At 44.2% G+C, this 21,293-nt stretch overlaps 1 protein-coding gene across 3 annotated transcripts in view; it reads right to left on the bottom strand.

Moving 5' to 3' along the window:
* PCMT1 (protein-L-isoaspartate (D-aspartate) O-methyltransferase) overlaps positions 1–21,293 on the bottom strand; it is a 60,574-nt gene that overhangs the window by 19,489 nt on the left and 19,792 nt on the right. For all 3 annotated transcript variants that reach the window (XM_030556565.1, XM_030556563.1, XM_030556564.1), the window contains 3 exons: positions 13,194–13,298; positions 12,250–12,281; positions 1,650–1,754 (listed from right to left, as the gene is read on the bottom strand). In XM_030556565.1, the coding sequence (XP_030412425.1) occupies positions 1,650–1,754; positions 12,250–12,281; positions 13,194–13,298 (242 nt within the window). The remainder of the gene's footprint in view (positions 1–1,649; positions 1,755–12,249; positions 12,282–13,193; positions 13,299–21,293) is intronic.

Genomic DNA, 21,293 nt, shown 5'->3' with positions numbered 1-21,293 from the left:
TCCAAGTTCTCCAATTCATTCATGATGCAGAGCTGAAGGACACTTTTCCAAATGCATGGATAGCTTTGATGATTCTGCTCATGCTGCTGGTCAGTCGCGGGTGATGAGTGCAGCTTTACAAAGCTCAGGCTCTTTAAAATAAATCTTCGATCAATGATGGATGACGAGAGACTGACATAGCTTGCTATTTTATTGCTTGAAAAATGCCACTTGCCAGTCTTTGGATCTCTCTGACATTGTGCTTCACTTCACGAGGTCAAAGGTGAGAAAAGTGTCCTTTTGAACTAAAGAACTAGGGTTAACAGTCTAAGGCTGCCACCTACTGTAACACTATTTAATACTGCTCCACCCAATGTTGGTGCACAGTTCAATTTCTTGATGTTAGTACATTTCAGTTATTTTTAAATTAAAAAGTTTGTATAAGCTTAGAGGAAACTATTTTATTTGTTTATATATGGCATAAATAAATATAGACTTACATAGCCTAACGCACAAATGTATCATCTTATATAATGGATAAATCATGCATGCAAATAGTGCAAAGACATGAAATGAGCTACAAATGCAATAAAAAATAAGGTAGTCAAAAGTTTAATAAATGGAGGGGGGTGCTGAAGATGCTCCTCACATCTGGGGCACAATTGGGTTTAGGGCCAGCCCTGTCCAGCAGGATCCAAGTGTGGAGGGGGTGTCCAAATGCTGGAGGAGGATCACGGCATGGCGTCTGGGCATGGGGGAAGTCTGGATGCATGGGGTTGATCAGAAGGGGGAATAGCTCCCCTTACGGTGACCCTTCCCACACTGGCTGAGGAGTGTTGCGAGCAGGAAGTGTGGAAGGTGGGGGCAGTGCAGAGCCCAGGGAGGTTTTTGGGAGTGAATCTCAGCTGGCCCAGGCCGTACTATGCAGGGTATGTGTGCTACTCCCTAAGGTCCAGCCCAGCCAGTACTAGCAGCTGAGACTGGAGCAGGGTAGGAGCCATCAGCCAGGGTGGGGCTGGGGAGGGGTACTGAGAGCAGGAGGTGAGGCTTGATGGGGGTCCAGGCATGGGGGTTGGGTGGATGGTGCATCCTCTGGTCTCCCCTCCCTCCACAGCGATTTACCTCTCCACCAGCTGCTCCAGGCACCCAAAACAAGTGTACCCACACTGCTGAGAAGAGACGCGTGACCGCTTTAGTGGCTTCCCTTTGCTTCCCCATCAGAAAAAGTCATTTTTCTGAGGGGAAGCAAAGAAATCTGTGCGGGACATGAATTCTGTGCATGCACAGTGGCATAGAATTCCCCCAAAAGTAAATCCTCATGCTTCAGACTATAAGGCAACTGCTAACCGACTGGTGTTGGGAAGAAACTTCCCTTCAGGTTATTCCTTAGTTGTCCACTATGAAATTTACTGCATTTTATTCTGAAATATTTGGTATTAACCATCATCAGAATGGGATACTAAACTACATGTTCAGCTGTCTGATATGGTAGGACAATTTCAATGGTTCCTATGAAAACTAATCCAGTTTACTAAAGGAAAATCAGAAATCAAGAGATTGTACATTCATACCGTTATTTTTTCTTTTAAATTTAACCAAAAAACAACACTAAGTATTTATCTGGACTGAAAAATTTCTGTTGGTTCAAGTGGTTAAAACAGGTTGCTCACCATTCGTGAAAAACATGCTGTGAGAATTCCACTTCCAGATCCTACATCAAGGGCTTTGGCTCCTTCATGTAACTGTTCAGATAGTAATTCTAGAGCATATGCATGCTGACAAAGAAAACAAAAAGGGCATGTACTATTTTAAAACTTCATTTTACCCACTGCATATTCACTTTTTCAGAGATTAAGTTACACATGACAACCGAGTGTTGTTATAGGAAACCAATGTCAGTGTTCTTCTGCAACACAACAAGAAAATTATTTTGATGCTTTTCCGTCTAACTTTAACACATATTATTCTCAACTGTTTCCTCTAACAACAAAATATAGACTATGCCATCTCACTATTTTTAAGTCTGTAGCATATGATTATTTTTTAAATAAAATCATTGGTACAAATTCTGCACTGCATTTTAGACCCTTCGTAAAACTCTGATGGTACAGAGAGGCCAGAAAGATGTAGCCAGTTGAGAATTCTGCAACATACAAAGGAAGTATGGTGGTGGTGGTTAAAGTAAGCTATGCTCCAGCTATCCTCAGCTTGCACAGTCTCTTGGAAACTATTTGACAGTTGGAACATGAGAAAAACAGCCCACAGGTTGCTTAAACCCAGGGGTCGGCAACCTTTCAGGAGTGGTGTGCCAAGTCTTCATTTATTCACTCAAATTTAAGGTTTTGCATGCTGGTAATACATTTTAACATTTTTAGGTGGTCTTTCTATAAGTCTATAATATATAACTAAACTATTGTTGTATGTAAAGTAAATAAGGTTTTAAAAATGTTTAAGAAGCTTCATTTAAAATTAAATTAAAATGCAGGGCCCCTCGGACCAGTGGCCAAGATCCAGGTAGTGCGAGTGCCACTGAAAATCAGCTTGTGTGCCGCCTTTGGCATGCATGCCATAGGTTGCCTACCCCTGCTCTAACCTATATAGCACCAACACAGAGCCAGCTTAAAGAAGCCATAAAGAGCTCCCTGATGGCTGCCACACACCTAACATGCCACCTTGTATCAATCAAAAACTCATTAAGCAAAGAATCTGGGACAAAAAAAAAATCGATCATTTTTGGATAATTACAGGATGAGCAATGTTATCTTATAATTTGTTTTTAAATCCATAATTAAGAGGTCCATATAATGCCTAATTTTATGAGCCGAGTTCTCTGCTGCATCCGTACACAGTAGAGGTACAGAAGAGAAGGGACTGTCAGAAAGCCAACCGCTGCTCCCTGATTTTGTTCGGACCAGCTCTACTTAAAGCAAAAGGGGCAGCTTTTATTTATACTACTGGCATAATGTCCCTAATGTTAACCGCAGCAAATTGGAAAAAGTGGAGCCTTGTTCTGCCATCCCCTCTAGCACCCCTTTTCTCCCTCATACTAAGCAGTTCACCCCTGTGGAAGAAGGCAGAGGCAGAGCAGGCACAGGAGACAGCATAGCCAGCTCCGCCTGTTTTACAGTAACCAGGAGATTCCCCCGACAGAAGGGAATTCTCCAGAGGGTTTCTCCAATCAATTAGTTTCAGTTCACTTTGCACTGAACTAAGCAGACGCAAGAATCTGGGGCCACATGCAATTCCACAAAGCCATATTTTTAGGTTGGCCACGTGCAATTCAATCCAATAAAAGAAAGAATTTGGAGGCTACCAGTTCTTTCATTTTAAGCCCACAAGTAAAGGTGACCTGAAAAGCCTCTGAGAGTAGAAGAGAATATGGCTCTACTTCAGCAATCATTAACATGACCAACATATATACTCCTGTTATAAAAATCTGCATCTAGGTATTTATACTACAATTGGTGTGGTATATGCTTTCAATACTGTATTAATTTAATTTAAGATTACCCATCAATATGGAGAGTGAACAATATTTTTGCTGAAGATATTATTGTCACAATAACATGTCAGATATTCAGAACTTCAATTTTCTAAAGATGCCTATAATGTTTACATTTATACTAGCATGTTCTCCATTTAAGTTAAGGTTCTAATGCATCAGAAATCTAGCAGAACAGCCCCCGTGCATAAGATTCAAGACTGATAATTTTTTTCACAAGTCAAATTTCTGTTTTGTGCACTAAAGGACAAACTCTGCCGCTTCCTCCATGTGTTTAAAAGGCCTTTTTGAAGCAGAACTAATGCGGTTCTTCAGCATGGGGGCAGGATTTTTCAGGAGACCATAGATTTATCCCCATCTCCCCCATAGTAGGGATTCCATGCGCAGCACAGGAGCAGAGTGGGAGGCTCCATCACTGTCTAGTTCTTTCACTTCTCTACCCCATCACAGGAATACTGATAGTGAAGGAAGACTCCCTTCCTATTCCCATTTTTCACGCCCCAAAACTTAACTCTGAATTTAGTCTCAGCAATTGCTATGTCTCACCTAGACTGTCAGACTCCCAGGAAAATTGTGCAACTAGTTTTAGAGGTCAGTCACAATAGCAGTATTAGGTTTTCTTCAATGAAAAGATCAGTTAGTCTTAATAGTAAACTAATGACCTAAAACAGAAGTAGCACTTATTTAGAAAGAACAAAAAAAAAAAAAAAAAAAAAAAAAAAAGGGAAGGTATGGAATATAGGAAAAATGTTTAACTACGTTGTTATTTTGTAGCTTTAAGTAGATTCATGGGTCTGTTGACTTTGTAGCAGGTACCAACAGCAATGTAGCTTAGAGTACAGGCTGTTAAAAACTTACCCTCCTTTCCCAAAGGGTTGAAGTTACTTACCTACAGAAGGATTTTGGCATGTAGACAAGGAAAGAGTGTACCAGAGCACTACCTTCATTTACTGGCTGATATAACTTGACCTTTAACTACAGAGTGCCCTACCATAATCACTCTTCCTATAATAAATCTTAACTCTTCATTATAATTTACACTTGATGGCAAATAGCCTATTTAACGCTGCAAAACTTTCAAATATACACATTTTCCTTTTTCCATCACCTTTGAGATCAGACTTTAGAACAAAATCCCATCAGCCTATTGAGTTAGACAAGAACAAAAGTATTCTAACCACAACTCAATACTGCAATCCTGAAAACAGTTGAAGTTTATAATTAGAACTCAAATATGGGAGTAGCACTTTTAGTATGTTTGAGGGGAAAAAGTCAGTTTAATAAATTTTAAGTCGTCAATGAATGTGTAACTTATTAAAAACTTATAGACAAAGTACATATTATATAGATTTTAATCCATTAGAGGTCTTCAGTTGCGCTCTCTTAGTTTTGGACACTACTGCTAAAAAAGGAATACTTTGCACAAACACTTCATGCATATTTTACCTTTCTACCTTGCTTATGTGATGGACTAGAGTGGCAATATGGACTCAGTGAATTTAGGCTGATCACTAAAGGACAATTACTGATATTGATTTACTGTTTTGCAGACTAGCTGTTGTCAAACTTTTAAAAGCTTAATGTTCCACTAAGAATTCAGAAATACTTGGTGCACAACTTACATAATTCTAATCAGTGTAGTTATAATATCAGAATAAGAATCTATTATATTTATCTTTCTATTTAAAGAAACTTGCATGCCCTCTGTTTGTGGGACGTCTGTCACCAGTGGTAAGTTTAGTACAGTGTGAGGAACACAGATCTACATTAAGATTCTGGAAAAAATGGCTAATCATCTTCTCATAACTGTTGTTCTTCGAGATGTGTTGTTCATGTCCATTCCAATCAGGTGTGCACGTGCCACACGCATACTCAGAAAATTTTCCCTTAGCAGCTCCCATCAGGTCAGCTGTGGAGCCCCCTGGAATGGTGCCTTCGTGGCACTCAATATATGACCCTGCCGACCCAATCCCCCTTTAGTTCCTTCTTGCCGGCTATTCCAACAGAGGGGAGGGAGGGTGGGTACTGAAATGGAGTGAACAACACATCTCGAAGAACAGAAAAACAACAGTTTTTCTTCTTTGAGTGCTTGTTCACGTCGATTCCAATCGGGTGACTCCCAAGCTCTACCCTGGAGGTGGGGTCGGAGTTCAGGAATTGCTGACTGGAGCCCCGCCCTGCCAAATGCTGCATCATCTCTGGAGTGTTGGGTGAAAGCATAGTGAGAGGTAAACATATGCACCAATGACCAACTTGCTGCCCTGCAGATCTCTTGTATCGGGACCTAGCCCAGGAACGCAACTGACCAGCCTTGTGCCCTTGTGGAATGTGCTGTAAGAGTTGGGACTGGGACCTTGGTTAACTCATAACATGTGCAGATGCAGGATGTGATCCAAGACGACATTCTTTGAGATGAGACCAGGAGTCCTTTCATCCGGTCTGCTACCGCCACATACAGTTGGTTCGACTTCCTGAACGGTTTCACACGCTCGATGTAGAATGCTAGCACTCTCCGAACATCCAGTGAGTGTAGCCTCTGCCCTTGGGTACTGCTGTGAAGCTCAGGACAGAAGATGGGTAGAAAAATGTTTTGACCAGTGAAATTGTGACACTACTTTGGGGAGGAAGGCTGGATGAGGCCTGAGCTGCACCTTGTCCTTGTGAAAGACGATGTAGGGTGGGCCAGAGCCTTTAATTTAGACACCTGCCTGGCTGATGTGATGGCTACCAGGAAGGACACCTTCCACAACAAACAGAGGAGAGATCAAGTTGCCAGTGGTTCAAAAGGGGGCCCCATTAGCCTGGTTAGGACCAGGTTAAGGTTCCATGTGGGAACCAGTTGCCTAATCTGTGGCTATAGACATTCGAAGTCCTCGAGGAAACATCCTACCATGGAGTTAGTGAACACGGAGCATCCAGATGTTCCTGGGTGGAAGGCTGAGATAGCAGCAAGATGCACCTTGACAGATGCCACAGCTAAGCTCTGCTGTTTGAGATGCAGAACATACTCCAGGATGAATGGTATGGAGTGGAGGAGTGTGTGTTGCTGGGCACACCAGCAAGTGAATCTCTTCCACTTGGCTAGATAAGCAGCCCTGGTGGAAGGTTTCCTGCTGCCAAGTAGAACCTCTCTTACTGACTCCGAACATAGGAGCTCCATGCGGTTTAACCAGGAATCTTCCTAGCCATCAGGTGGAGGAACTGGAGGACTGAGTAATGGAGGCAACAGTGGTCCTGGGGCACGATCAGGGGTCCACTGATAGTTCCAGAAGCGTGGTGTACCAATGTTGACGGGGTCACACTGGGACCAGTAGAATCACCTCCACTTTGCCCCTGAGGACTTTGAGCAGCACCTTGTGTACGAGTGGGACCGGTGGGAAGGCATACATGAGGCAGTCTTCCCAAGGTAGCAGAAATCACTCCAATATTGAACCCGGGCTGCGTTTCTGGAAGAAGCAGAACATTGGGCCCTCCTTGTTGCTCCTGGTGGTGAATAGGTCGACCCGGGGAAATCCACACCTTTGGAAGATGGGATGCAGAACATCTGGACAGACAGACCATTCATGGTTGAAGAACAATCTGCTTAAGTGACCCGATAGCTCGTTCTGCACTCCTGGGAGATAGCCCTCTCCATTTACCTGGAGACGTCCTATGCAGAACTCCTATAGTTGGAGAGCTTCTTGACAGGGGGGTGGGGAAATGGGCTCCACCCTGTTTGTTGGTATAGAACATAGCAGTGGTGTTGTCAGTCATCACTGCCACACTTTCATCTTGTAGCCGGGACTGGAAAGTTTGGCATGCCAGTCACACTGCTCTGAGCTCCCTGATATTGATATGAAGTGAGAGCTTGTCCCGCAACCACAGGCCCTGTGTTTGGAGATCTTCCAGGTGTGCCCCTCAACCCAGATCTGACACGTCCGTTACTAGAGACAAGGAGGACAGCGCGCCGTTGAAGGGGACAGCTTTGCATACCAACTTGGGGTTGAGCCACCACTGTAGGGACTCAAGTATGTGTCCTGGCACCGTCACTACCGAGTCCAACCTGTTGTGCCCCGGTCGGTATATCTGGGTGAGCCTCATTCTGGCATGCCTGATTACATAGTGCAGGCTGCCATGTGTCCCAGGAGACTCAGGCCTTCCCTTGTAGCAGTGGTCGGGTACCACCTGAGGCTTTGAATAATGTCGGTCATGGCCTGGAAACGGGTCTCTGGCAGGAACGCCCTTGCCTGTACCGAGTCCAGCACAACTCCAATGAATTCTACTCTTTGGGTCGGTGATAAGGTTAAATTGTTCACATCGAGGAGGAGTCCCAAACTCTGGAAAGTAGACCTGACCAATTGTACATGAGACTCTACCTGCTCCCTGGTACAGCCCCTGAGCAGCCAGTTGTCTAGGTATGGCTATACCTGCACCTGCCTCCTCCAGAGGAAGGCTGCTATAACTGACATGCACTTGTTGAATACTCAGGGGGCTGTCGACAGACCGAATGGGAGGACTGTGAACTGATAGTGTTTGTGGTTGAGCGCAAACCAGAGAAAACATCTGTGCGCAGGTCAATCGGCTATGGGAAAGTATGCGTCTTTCATATCAAGAGCAGTGTACCAGTCTCCCAGATCCAGGGAAGATATGATCATACAGAACTTCAACTTCACCATGAACTGGTTGAGTCCTTGCAGGTCTAAAATGGGTCCGAGACCCCCCGCTTTGCCTTGGGGATTAGGAAATAAGGGGAGTAGAAACGCTTATCCTTTAGCTCCTGAGGAACCTCCTCCACTCCCCCTATGGCGAGGAGTTGCTGGATAAGGAGTTGCTCATGAGAGGGGTCCCTGAAGAGGGACAGGGAAGGGAAATGGGAGGTAGGGGATAAGCAGAATTGGAGAGAATATCCCACTTCTACCATGCAAATAACCCAGTGGTCTGATGTTATTTGGAACCAAACACAGTATAAGTGGGATAGATGATTCAGAAAACATGGGATCAACTGTTGTGGTGAATGCGCCGTCCTTAGGAGAGTCTTCAAAAGGCCTGTTTAAAACCTGATGAAGGCTTAGACTGGCCATAAGTTTGCCCGGAAGGGAGGCTGGAAGGTTTCCGCCTGCTGTTCCTGCCCCTTCACCTATAAAAATCCTGCCTTAGCTGAGGAGGACTTGAGAATTTTTGTTGTTGTGCTGCGGTTTAAGTGCTTGTGTTGGTTTGCTGGCATATGCATTCCCGACTTCATGGTTGCCCTGGAGTCTTTCAAGCTGTGCAGTTTGGAGTCTGTCTGCTCCAAAAAGAGCCCCACGCCATCGAAAGGAAGGTCCAGCAGTGTTTGCTGCACTTCCGGGGGTAGCCCAGATGTTTAAAGCAATGATATGCTCCTCAAGGCTTTGTCTGAGGAGAGGGTATAGGTGGCAGAATCTGCCAAGTCTAGGGACACCTGCAGAGAGGTCCATGCTACCACCTTCCCTTCCTCTGTGATGGCAGATAATTCAGCCTCAGAGTCCACAGGGATCAGCGCTTTGAACTTCAATGTGGAGGACCATGAATTTAAGTTATTCCAACTATAGCTTGCTGGTTAGCTATCCTCAGCTGGAGGCCCCCAGTGGCATAGACCCTTCTACTGAATAGGTCCATCCTTTTTGCTTCCTTAGATTTGGGGGCTGGTCCTTGCTGTCCCTGACACTCTCTTTCTCGTTAACCACCAACACGACCAGAGAGCATGGCTGCAGGTGAGAGAATAACCATTCATAGTCCTTGGAAGGGACAAAGTATTTGTGCTCTGCACCCCTGACAGTTGGCAGAATTGAGGCCGGCGTCTGCCATAGGACTTTATATTGTTTTGAACAGTTTTCATCAAAGTCAGAGCTACCCGTGATGGACTTTGGGAGCGAGCATGTCCACCATGAGGTCCTCAGCCTTGACCACCTCCTCCACTTGCAACCCAATGTTGCGGACAATCTGCCTAAGGAGGTCCTGATGTGCCCCATGGTCAATCAGAGGAGGGTCCGAAGCTGACGCCCCTGCCACAGCTTCATCAGGGGAAGAGGACACGGTGGCCACAGGGGGTACTGGGTCCTCCTGCCTCACTTGCTCCCTGACCTCCTCTTGGTCAGTGCACTTCCTTATGGCGGTTACAGTCTGGGATACTGTAGCCCGACTCTGCAGATGGTCTCATGTTGGAGTCGCCTCTACCGCGACTGGAGCCCGAAGGGGCGGTTCGGACAGAGTGGCCTCAGATCCCTCAGGCATAGGATTCTCCTGTCCCTAGGAGAATGGGGTGGCCGGTGTTCTGATACTACCAATCTCAACCCCCTTGAAAAGGTACCCTGGGCCTGATGGTAAGCCCAGCGGGTCCGAAAGGACCACTGCGCCAGTGGCTGCAGCTGCCAGCACCCTCCTTCGTTGCCTCTAGGACAGCGCCTCAAATAGTATGAGTCGGCATCAGACTCCGAGAAAGCGGATCCCGATCGCGAGGACCATGGTGGTGCCGAGAGCCCATGCACCGACAACCAGTGCCATGATGAAGCAGGGGACCAGTGCTGGGACGATCTCACTGGAGACTGGTGTCTGGGATCCGGCAATAGGTATCAGTAGCGTGTATCTGGTGACGGCGATCGAGGATGAAGGCCTGGTGCCACGGGCCAGTGCCAGTCCTCTGACATCACCGCAGGTCAGTGCCAGTTCTCTGCTGGCACTGAGGATCAGTGCCGGTCTGGCCTCAGTGTTAGGGAGGGGGAGCGTTGTGTTGCCAGAAGTGCTCTCATGAGGCTCGGTGCCAGGGAGTGGTGCCACAGCGAAGGTGACCAAGAGCAGTGCCATGTAAGGTGCTGAGACAGGGACTGCGAGTGCCACATCATAGCAGGCTTGCCTCTAGATAGTACCAGTCTTTTTGGCACAAGAGGCTTGTCCCTCAGAGCTAGGGGCTGTGCAGCCATCATCTCAATGAGGTCTCCGGTGGCTTCAAAAGTGTCTGGAGTGAAAGGTGGCTCTAACACTTCCACCTGGCATGCCCTGCCAGAGAGTCACTACATGCCGAACTCGATGGTCCCCTGTAGGGGTCCGAAGTCAAGGGCACCAACCTGTGCCGACTTGACGCTGGGTCTTTTCTGGGGTGCGCCCATGCATCCCTTGACAGTCTCACAGACATTGGAGATGGCAAGCACCTTCTTTTGGCCTCCTTGTGTCTCCTGTGCGGCACTGGGGAAGTCGAGCGGTGCTGGGTCGCTCTCTCTGGGTGCGGTGCCAGGGAGCACCGGTGCTGAAGGTCTCTTGTGGTAGCGTCCTTCCTTGGCACCATGTCGCATATGGATGCCAGAACACTCCACACGGATGTGCCCAGTGCCAGATCCTGGAGGTATGCGGCCGACTGTGGGCGGAGAGAAGATTCCATTAACTGTCGTTTTAGTCAGAAATCATGCTCCTTTTTGGTTCTTGTCCAAAAAGCCCTGCAGATTCTACACCTTTCCGTTTGGTGTCTGGGGAGAGAGCACTTTAGACAAGAGTCACTGATGGGCACAGATTTATTACAAGCACTGCAGTGTCTAAAGCCTTGGGTTCGCGGGATGCCCTAGAGCCTGAGGGGGATTAAGGATTGGGGAGACACCCTGCTCCTAACCTACCACCTAAACTAACTATACTAAATTAACTTTAACTCTAACTATAAACTGTAATGACTAACAGAAGAACGCTAAGGGAGCACTTGCTGAGCAAGGGAGCACTGTTCCAACAGCTGTCATGAACAGTAAGAAGGAACTGAAGGGGGGGGGGTCAGGTTGGCAGGGTCATATATTGAGTGCCATGAAGGCGCCATTCCAAGGGACTCCACAGCCAACCTGACAGGAGCTGCTAAGGCTGTGGCTCTCAAACTTTTGTACTGGTGATCCCTTTCACATAGCAAGCTTCTGAGTGTGACTCCCCTTATAAATTAAACACTTTTTAATATATTTAGCACTATTATAAATGCTAGAAGCAAAGACGGATTTGGGGTGGAGGTTGAAAGCTCACAACCCGCCCCCCCATGAAATACTCACATGACCCCCAAGGGGTCCGGACCCCCAGTTTGAGAACCCCTGTGCTAAGGGAAAACTTTCTGAGAACCATGCACGCAGCGCATTCACACCTGCTTGGAGTTGACATGAACAAGCACTAGAAGAACAACATAGCTACTATTGCTGTGATTTCTTCATTTCTTGGTATATGCCTCTGGAAAAAAATTAACTTTTTCAGATATAAAAAAGCCAAAGTTTCAAAACTGACAGTTTGAATTAGTCCCTACCCTTTGAATTCTAATAGGTAACTTTAGGGAAAGACAAATAGAGCATAAGCTATGAAAATGTTTACTGTTCTTTCCCACAAACTTTATTTCTCAAATAAAATACTATAAGGGCTAAATATACCCACATTAATTCTTAATTTCAAATAATGAAATAAATGATCTGAGAATACTTTAGTATCTGTGATACATCATCAATGCACTGAAATATCTCCTAGTGTTTACTTGGTAATACTCAGCCATGAACTGTCTGGGTCTCAAATCACTAGGCAAAAGTCTCACATCTCAGTATAATTTCTCTCTTTACAAAAGAAAAGATTAAATAAATTACAATTCCACCAGGTTGAATTCATATACAGTGATAGACAGAAGTACAGGCAAGATTACAGTAGTTTACAACACTACTACTAATAGATAGTGAAAGTTGTTAGAGTAAGTATACTTTTATTCTGGAGAGTGACTAGATTGCTAATCATCTTCACTAACCATTCTGTGTTATAAATCTAATGCTTACCATGTGTGGGGCACTGATAGTTGCTTGGAAACCTGTAAAACAAGAAAGAGGTAAACCTACCGATGTAAGAGTTGAGCTATTTAGTGTTATAACATTCCTATCCAACTTATGAATGAAACATCGCATATGCAAGCCCTCAATGAGACACTACAGCTGCTCTAAACTGTGTAATTATATATTAGTACTGTATTCAAAATCACGGTACAAGAAGGTCTGACATGCCCAACTCTAAAATGAAGAAAAAAAAGTTCTTCTACTTTCCTCAACTGGTCAGTACATACAGCCATGAGGGGTACTGAGAAAGAGGCAAGTTTCTATATTGGTTTAATATGGTTTAATAAGTTCAATATGGACTAATGAATAAGAAGTACTATTAACTAATCCCACCATTAGCCAATATAAAAGCTGAAAAAGAAGAAAAAATAGATATACTTTGATTCATTTCCCCCCCAAAAAATTAAAGGCTCTGGGTGAGATCAAGCAAGTTCCAGAATTCATGATCCTTCACTGAAAAACGCCCTGTCAGCAGTCCCTTCTTCTTTAACCTTTTAGATCAAGTACCGACATCAGCTGACCTCAACTGCAGTATTATACAAAGAGAAAGAACATCTCTAATGTAACCAGATCCAAATTATTTAGAGTTTTATACAGTAAAGCCATCACCTTAAACTGCACCTGGTAACAAAATGGAAGACAATATTGACTAGAGGACTACAATATATTCTAAGAGGCTTCACTAAGTAAATGGGCTACTGAAGTCTACACTAGCCAAATCTTCAAATTAAAAAAAGGCTGGATCAGCTAATTGCGAGGAACTACAGCTCCCATATAAACTTTTCACGCATTTCTTTAAAGTAAAACACTTGCATATTCTTATCACACATGCCAAACTCATACTCTGTTATAAAAGTGAGGACAGACATTTTAGATAGATGCTCTCTTACCTATTGATTGAGGAGAATCCATATAAGGGTTGCATTTTGCATAGTGGCAACGGTCTGTAGCCAACATTACTTCATATACTTTATCTGATTTGATTATTCCATTTTCTGAAAAACAGAGAGTTTTATTTACAAAAATCTGAAAGCACGATTCCTTTTTTATAATGACGCCTGTGCAAGGACACAAATGTAAAATAAATGAATTCATAAATTGCAAGAAATCACATACTATGCATACTTTAATCTGTACTATGCTTCGTTTTAAGCTTTGACAAGTATGTAACACATTGAATTTTGAGCTACATCACAAGTTTTTCTAAAAATTATAAAATGCTTTCGATTTTGTAATATGTTGAAGACTTTATATTCATTTTTCAAAAAGATCTGCCTCCCTTCCCCCTCCCGCCCACCCTGGGAAAATAGAGCTTACTGCATACTTTTGCCACTCCTGAAAGAATTCTGCCAATCTCTCATTTAATACTGAATATAAAGTACATTGTTGTGCTAGCAAACAATTTATGGTTCCTCTACATACACAGGAAGGAATAAGACCACTTACAAGTGGTAAACTACAATATATTTGCCTATTTGACAAACTGTAATTTATTTTCAAAGTGCTGTTTCACTATTTGTCTTGAGAAAAATTTTCCTCTTAAAAGAAACTCCTACATCATTAGGATTCTGACATTTGGTCTTAGCCAGCCCACACGAGAATTCACATCAAAACAGTTACATCTTTGTTGCTCTCCCAACTGAACTGTAAATACTTTTGCCATTTTACATTCATGTATATTACCAGTTCAGTCAATAAAATCTTTGTTTTAACTTGTCATCAAGTTCTTTATTGCTAAATGATTATTTAGCCTTGTTTTCTTTAGTGTTCGGAAAAGCATTCATTTAATCACAAAAGTATCTTAAAAACAAACTGGAATAAACAGCATACTTCACAGCCAGTCACTTTCATAACAAAAAGATACGCAGTTTAAACCAAAAACAATTTTTTTTAAATGAAGTGCTCTATGAAGCTATTCACATTAAACAAGGGGTAAAAATTTAAAAAGCACCTAAGCCATTTTTGAAAAAGGGACTTAGACTCATACAGTAGACGCTTTTGAAAATTATACCCAAGATCTAGTAATCTAAACCCAAATTCTTAAGTTTATAATGGGACTGTTCTTAAAGTTACTTCAATTTTTCAACTTTTCATTCTGGGAATATTACTGCAAAATATCCATATGGGCATCGAGGTTCATATATTTGCTGAGCTGCCATTATCCTGCTATCACAACAAACTGGTAGTTCTACAGATCAATTATAACTAAACCTACGACAGAAAACACTAGTATACTAAAAGACAGTAAGGGGTGAGAAATATCCACATTCCCATTGAATTAGACAACTGAAAATCCAGTAATATTTATGAGTGGCCACTAGGAAAAATATTCCTAAATTTATACTTTGACTTTAACAGTAGAGGTCAACAAAAAGTTTCCACCATTCAAGTCCCTCCTGTCTTGAAAATCTCATTAACACTTTCGTTACTGACTGCCACCAGCTTAGGTACTGTGTAATGGCAAGGGATAAGCAAAATAACCAAGAGGTTTCCATGGTAGGTGACTACGCATCACTACCTGGGCACTGAGGAGCTTCCGAGACGTAGTAAGGTACATGAGTGCACCGGAAAAAATCCCAAATATTGATTTTTGTCTGAGATTGTAATGTTGAGCAGGAAGCGCTCCAATTTAGAGAAAGTTGGGCTAAGGTCACCAGTAAACAAAACTATTTTAATTAAAAGATTATGGAATGGTAGCAAGTCTGCTGCAGCCACCTACACTGATATGCACTGCACTCAAAGGGTTACTGCTACAAACTAGAAATATAGCCTACATTTCTTCAGCACCTTCCATTCAGGGGAATCTCAACAATGCGTTATGAATGTTAGGCTTCACAACCACGATTATTTTATTTCAATTTAAATGGAAAATGTGACCGTTCATAAATGACTTGCCCAAATTCAGATAGTATGTGGCAGAAGCAGGAATAGCAATTAGATCTCCATGACACAAACTGCCAGATTTAACTCCTAGAAATGCTCCCTCTTGATAAATATTTGATCTGAATTATAAAAAAGAACACATTTATATATGGCCTGCCATTCGTCAAAGAACGCTACTCCATTTTTCAAATGGTGTCCACTATACAGATAATTAGCCCAGGCTAACATGTCAAAAGATTTTATTAATCCATAGGTAATAGTAGCAGGAAGTTTGGGAAGAAAGATGCCACAGTGTTAATAATTAAGAAAAATCAAGTTCTGGTTTTATAACAGTCCTGAGTCTTTGAAGATATCACAGATTTCGCTTTACTGAGGCTTAGGCTCACAGTAAGAGAAAGGCAGACGCTCTAAAGTTTTTGGACCTCTCAGGGTGTCCCTACACTGCTGTATGGAGCATGCCTCCCAGCCCCTGGCAGGCAAACTTGTGCTGACTTTGATCAACATTGGTGAGCTAAAAATACCAGTGTGGATGGACATGGCAGCCCTGGCCACAACTTGGACTAGCCATCAGAGTTCAAGCCTGCCCATCCTCTGGGTCAGAGAGCTGTGTCTAGCCTGAGCTGCAACCTACTATTTTTAGCTCACAGATTGAGAAAAGATATCTCATGTCCTGTCTAACTTGGGCTGGGAGGCATGCTCCCGGTTGCAGTGTAAACATATCTCTGAAACTAATGAAACTTCAACACAAGTCCCCATTATTCACCCACAAGGTGAACCAACTCCCAGCACCTTAGTTCCATCTGCCAACGATCCTACCATTCCTGAATCGCTCAGAAGCAAAGAACTCCCATAAAAATCCATTAGTAAAAGCATATACAATAAGAACTTGTTTTGGAAAAAGTGTTATCCCCAAGAACAAACAAGCAAGACCACTAAGGCCAAAAACATCAACTTGAAATAAAACCTCCAAATCTTGAGGGCAAACTGGTAGATAGATGACAGGGAAATAAATCCTGCATTAAAATATATTTAAAGTAACTTTCCTATTTAAAGATGCCACACACAGGATTTCAAACTCTTGGAGAGTTAAGAGATGGGAATTAAAAGAGTTAAGAATACTGGTAGTGAAAATACTAGAGAAAGAGAGAGAGACTCTGATGTAGAATAGGTTTTGATCTTTGGTAAACTAGTGAGATGCCAGGAGAGTCAAACAGGCACAAAGGAATTCAGGAAGTCCTTCACCAACTGTGGATAAAGCATTACAGCACTGACATAATGTGCTTCTTCCAGGAACCAACTGCACTTGAAAATCTCCCACCTTTATTTCTTTCAAAAAATCAGAGCCAAGAATGGAAATCTCTTTCAACTATATCTTTAGAGTAAATATAATTAAAATAGACACATTTAGTTTATTTGCTTCTTTTATATTTAAGACTTATAATTAAATGTACTGTTTTATGCAGCAGAATAATTCAAATTTTATTTTAGACGGAGTTTCCCTTTTAAAGAGGATATTAATAAATGTCCCTGGGATGTGAAACAGATTTTACTTTTTTATAATCAGACATATTTCATGTCATATAAAACATGAAAATACAAGTATAAGGGAAAAAAGAGAAATCAAACACTGTAAAACACAAAGAGAGAGAGACACTTATCAATAATACAAAAAAGAAGTTGCTGAATGAAGCCAGGAAGGAAAAAAATATAACCAGAGATTTTTTTAATCAATTTTCCTCAAGGAGCACAAGAAAGTTTTCCACACAAGTCTCTTCAATTTCTACTGAAGCTAAGGCCTGGTCTACACTACGTGTTTATATCGATTTTAGCAGCGTTAAACTGATTTAACGCTGTACCCGTCCACACTACAATGCCCTTTAAATCGAAATAAAGGGCTCTTTAAATCTGTTTCTGTACTCCTCCTCAACAAGAGGAGAAGCGCTAAAATCGGTATTATTATATCGGATTAGGGTTAGTGTGGCCGCAAATCGATGGTATTGGCCTCTGGGCTGTATCCCACAGTGCACCACTGACCGCTCTGGACAGCTATCTGAACTCGGCCAGGTAGACAGGCCAGGTAGACAGGCAAAGCCCTGCGAACTTTTGAATTTCATTTCCTGTTTGGCCAGCGTGGACCTCTGATCAGCACAGGTGACCACGCAGAGCTCATCAGCACAGGTAACAATGCAGTCTCCTGAGAATAGAAAAAGAGCTCCAGCATGGACCATACAGGAGGTACTGGATCTGATCACTATATGGGGAGAGGATTCAGTGCTAACAGAACTCCGTTCAAAAAGACGAAATGAAAAAAATTTTGAAAAAATTTCCAAGACCATGAAGGAGAGACGCCACACCAGGGACTCAGTGCAGTGCAGAGTGAAAGTGAAAGAGCTCTGACAAGCCTACTAGAAAACCAAAGAGGCAAACAGAAGGTCTGGGGCAGGGCCGAAAACATGCCGCTTGTACGCTGAGCTGCATGCAATTTCAGGGGGCTGCGCCACCATTACCTCCTCCCGTCCTTGGATTCCGTGGTAGGGATTGTAATCTCAGTCATGCCTGAGGATTATGCGGACGGGGAAGGTGAGGAGGAGGAAGAGGAGGGCGAGCTTGAAGAGAGCACACAGCACTCTGTTAGCCCCAACAGTCAGCAGCTTTTTCTGACCCAGACGGAATTACCGTCCTAGCCCTCCCAAGCCACTAGCCTAGACAGTGAAGCCATGGAAGCGACCTCTGGTGAGGGTACCTTTGTAAATATAAAACATGGTTTAAAAGCAATCTTTTTTTAATGATTGATTTGCCCTGAGGGCTTGGGATGCATTCGCGGGCAGTAAAGTTACTGGAAAAGTTTGTTAACATGTCTGGGGATGGAGCGGAAATCCTCCAGGGGCATCTCCATGAAGTGCTCCTGGAGGTACTCCAAAAGCCTTTGCAGAAGGTTTCAGGGCAAAGCAGCCTTGTTCCGTCCACCATGGTAGGACACTTTACCACGCCATGCATGTAGCAAGTAATCGGGTATCAATGCATGACAAAGCATAGCTGCATATGGTCCCGGTAATTGCAGGCATTCAAGAAACATCCGTTCTTTATCTTGCTCTGTTATCCTCAGCAGAGTGATATCGTTTATGGTAACCTGGTTGAAATTCAGGAATTTAATTAAGGGGACAGAGATGGCCTTTTTCCTACAGGGGTGTTTGCCTGTTGCTTACAAGAAATCCTTCCTTGCATGTAGCCAAGCAGGGGGAGGGGAGGAAGAATAGCGCTGAGCTTTCTCGGGTTTGGCTAGCAGGAATCTTCCCAGCTACCAGCCACGTGGTGGGGGAGGGGAAGGGGGTGATTAGCAGTAATCTTCCATGATACCAGCCACGCGGTTGGGGGAGGGGGTAAAGCGATCATCCTAGAGAATTGGGGGAGGGGGGTTTGGCTTCTGTGAATGGAAGTGAAGGCTGCTGAAGCCGAAAGACAATGGCTTACCATGGCCGCATGCAAGCTGAATTCTGATGCCCGGACCTGCGTCTGTGAGATCTGTAACACCAGAGCCCAGGCACTCAATATTAAGATGCAAAATGCAACCTTGTAGGGAAATCACATGTGCTGTGTAAGGTGAGTAGTGTTGTTCACTGTGAAAAAGTATAACCATTGTTCTGCAAAATGTATGTTTTTAAATATTTCTCTCCCTTTTTTACCTCCCTCATGCAGCTGCACATTTTTCAAGCCTCCCTACTCCATCCCGAAGGCTAGCTCAGATAAGGCAGACGAAGAAGAGGACACGAGACGAAATGTTCTCTGAAATCATGGAAGTAACCTGCAATGAAAGAGCTCATCTGAATCAGTGGAAGGACGTGGTATCAAATTACAGGAAAGATGCCAGTGAACGTGAGGACAGGAGAGACGCTTGAGATGAGAGGTGGTGGCAGGAAGATCAGAGATGTAGGCAGGAAGATCAGCAGTAGCGGAATGAAACGCTGGGGCTGCTGCGTGATCAAACAGACATCCTCCAACGTCTGGTGGAGCTTCAGGAAGAGCAGCGAGGTCACAGAATGCCGCTGCAGCCCGTGTCACCACCCTCAGTACTCACCATGTTCTATATATTCCTCACCCAGACGTGTAAGAACGCGTGGGGGAAGGTTTTGTGCACCCACCCACTCCACCGCCGTGGACAGTCCAACTAAAAGGCTGTCATTACATTGAAATGTGCTTAATGGCCTTTTCCTTCCCTCCTATCCTCCTCCCAAACCGCACCCGGGCGACATTGCCAGTTCTCTCCCTCTTTTTATAATGAGCTTTTTAATAAAGAATACATGATTTTTAAATAATAGTGACTTTATTTTCTTAAGCAAGCTGTAATTGAAGGGGGAGGGTGGGTTGCTTACAGGGAATGAGTCAATCAAAGGGGTGGGGTTCATCAAGGGGAAACAAACACAGCAGTCACACCGTACCCTGGCCCACGATGAAACTCGTTTTCAAAGCTTCTCTGATGCGCACCGCTTCCCGGTGTTCTCTTCTAATAGCCCTGGTGTCTGGCTGCGTGTAATCAGCGGCGAGGTGATTTGCCTCAGCCTCCCACCCCGCCATAAAGGTCTCCCCTTACTCTCATCGAGATTTTGGAGCACACAGCAAGCAGCAATAACAAAGAGGACACTGGTTTGGCTGAGGTCTGAGCGAGTCAGTAATGTGCGACAGCGGGCTTTTAAAAGGCCAAATGCACATTCTACCACCATTCTGCACTTGCTCAGCCTGTAGTTGAACAGCTCCTGACCACTGTCCAGGCTGCCTATGTAAGGCTTCATGAGCCATGGCATCAAGGGGTAGGCTGGGTCACCCAGGATAACTACAGGCATTTCAACATCCCCAATTGTTATTTTCTGGTCTGGGAAGTAAATTCCTTGCTGCAGCATTTTAAACAGAGCAGTGCTTCTGAAGACGCGAGCGTCATGAACCCTTCCTGGCCATCCCACGTGGATGTTGGTGAAACGTCCCTTGTGATCCACCAGTGCTTGCAGCACCATTGAAAAGTACCTCTTGCGGTTTACGTACTGGGTGGCCTGGTGCGCCGGAGCCAAGATAGGGATATGGGTTCCATCTATCGTCCCCCCACAGTTAGGGAATCCCATTGCAGCAAAGTCATCCACTATGACCTGCACGTTTCCCAAAGTCACAACCTTTTGTAGCAGCAGCTTAGTGATTGCTTTGGCTACTTGCATCACAGCAGCCCCCACAGTAGATTTTCCCACTCCAATTGATTCCCAACTGACCGGTAGCTGTCTGGCGTTGCAAGCTTCTACAGGGCTATTGCCATTCGCTTCTCCACTGTGAGGGCTGCTCTCATCTTGGTATTATGGTGTTTCAAGGCAGGGGAAAGCAGGTCACAAAGTTCCATGAAAGTGCTCTTACGCATGTGAAAGTTTCGCAGCCACTGCGAATCGTCCCACACCTGCAAAACTATGCGGTCCCACCAGTCTGTGCTTGTTTCTCGGGCCCAAAATCGGCGTTCAATGGGTAGAAGCTGCTCCATTACCAGCAGGAGCTCCAAAGCGCAGGGGCCTGCGGTTAAGGATAATTCAGTTTCCATGTCCTCATCACTCTCGTTGCCGCACTGCCGTAGCCGCCTCCTCCTCCTCACCTGGCTTTGCAGTTCATGGTTCACCATAGACTGCATGAGAATGCGTGAGGTGTTTACAACGTTCACGATCACGGTGTTGATCTGAGCGGGGTCCATGCTTGCAGTGCTATGGCGTCTGCACAGTTCACCCAGGAAAAAAGGCGCAAAACAGTTGTCGGCTGCTTTCACTTAGGGAGGAGTGAGGCTGTACCCAGAACCACACGCGACAATGATTTTTGCCCATCAGGCACTGGGCTCTCAAACCAAAATTCCAAGGGGCAGGGGAGACCACAGGAACTATGGGATAACTACGGGATAGCTAACCACAGTGCAACGCTCCAGAAATCGACGCTAACCTCAGACCATGGATGCACACTGCCGAATTAATGTACCTAGTGTGGCCGCGTGCAATCGACTTTATACTATCTGTTTCATAAAACCGGTTTATGTTAAATCGAATTTATCCCATAGTGTAGATGTACCCTCAGCTTTATTTAAAAAAAAATGT

The sequence above is a fragment of the Gopherus evgoodei genome, chromosome 3 (assembly GCF_007399415.2).
Source record: "Gopherus evgoodei ecotype Sinaloan lineage chromosome 3, rGopEvg1_v1.p, whole genome shotgun sequence".
Lineage (NCBI taxonomy): Eukaryota > Metazoa > Chordata > Testudines > Testudinidae > Gopherus > Gopherus evgoodei.
The sequence above is the reverse complement of the archived record's forward strand: the minus strand, read 5'-3'. Positions and strand labels throughout refer to the sequence as shown.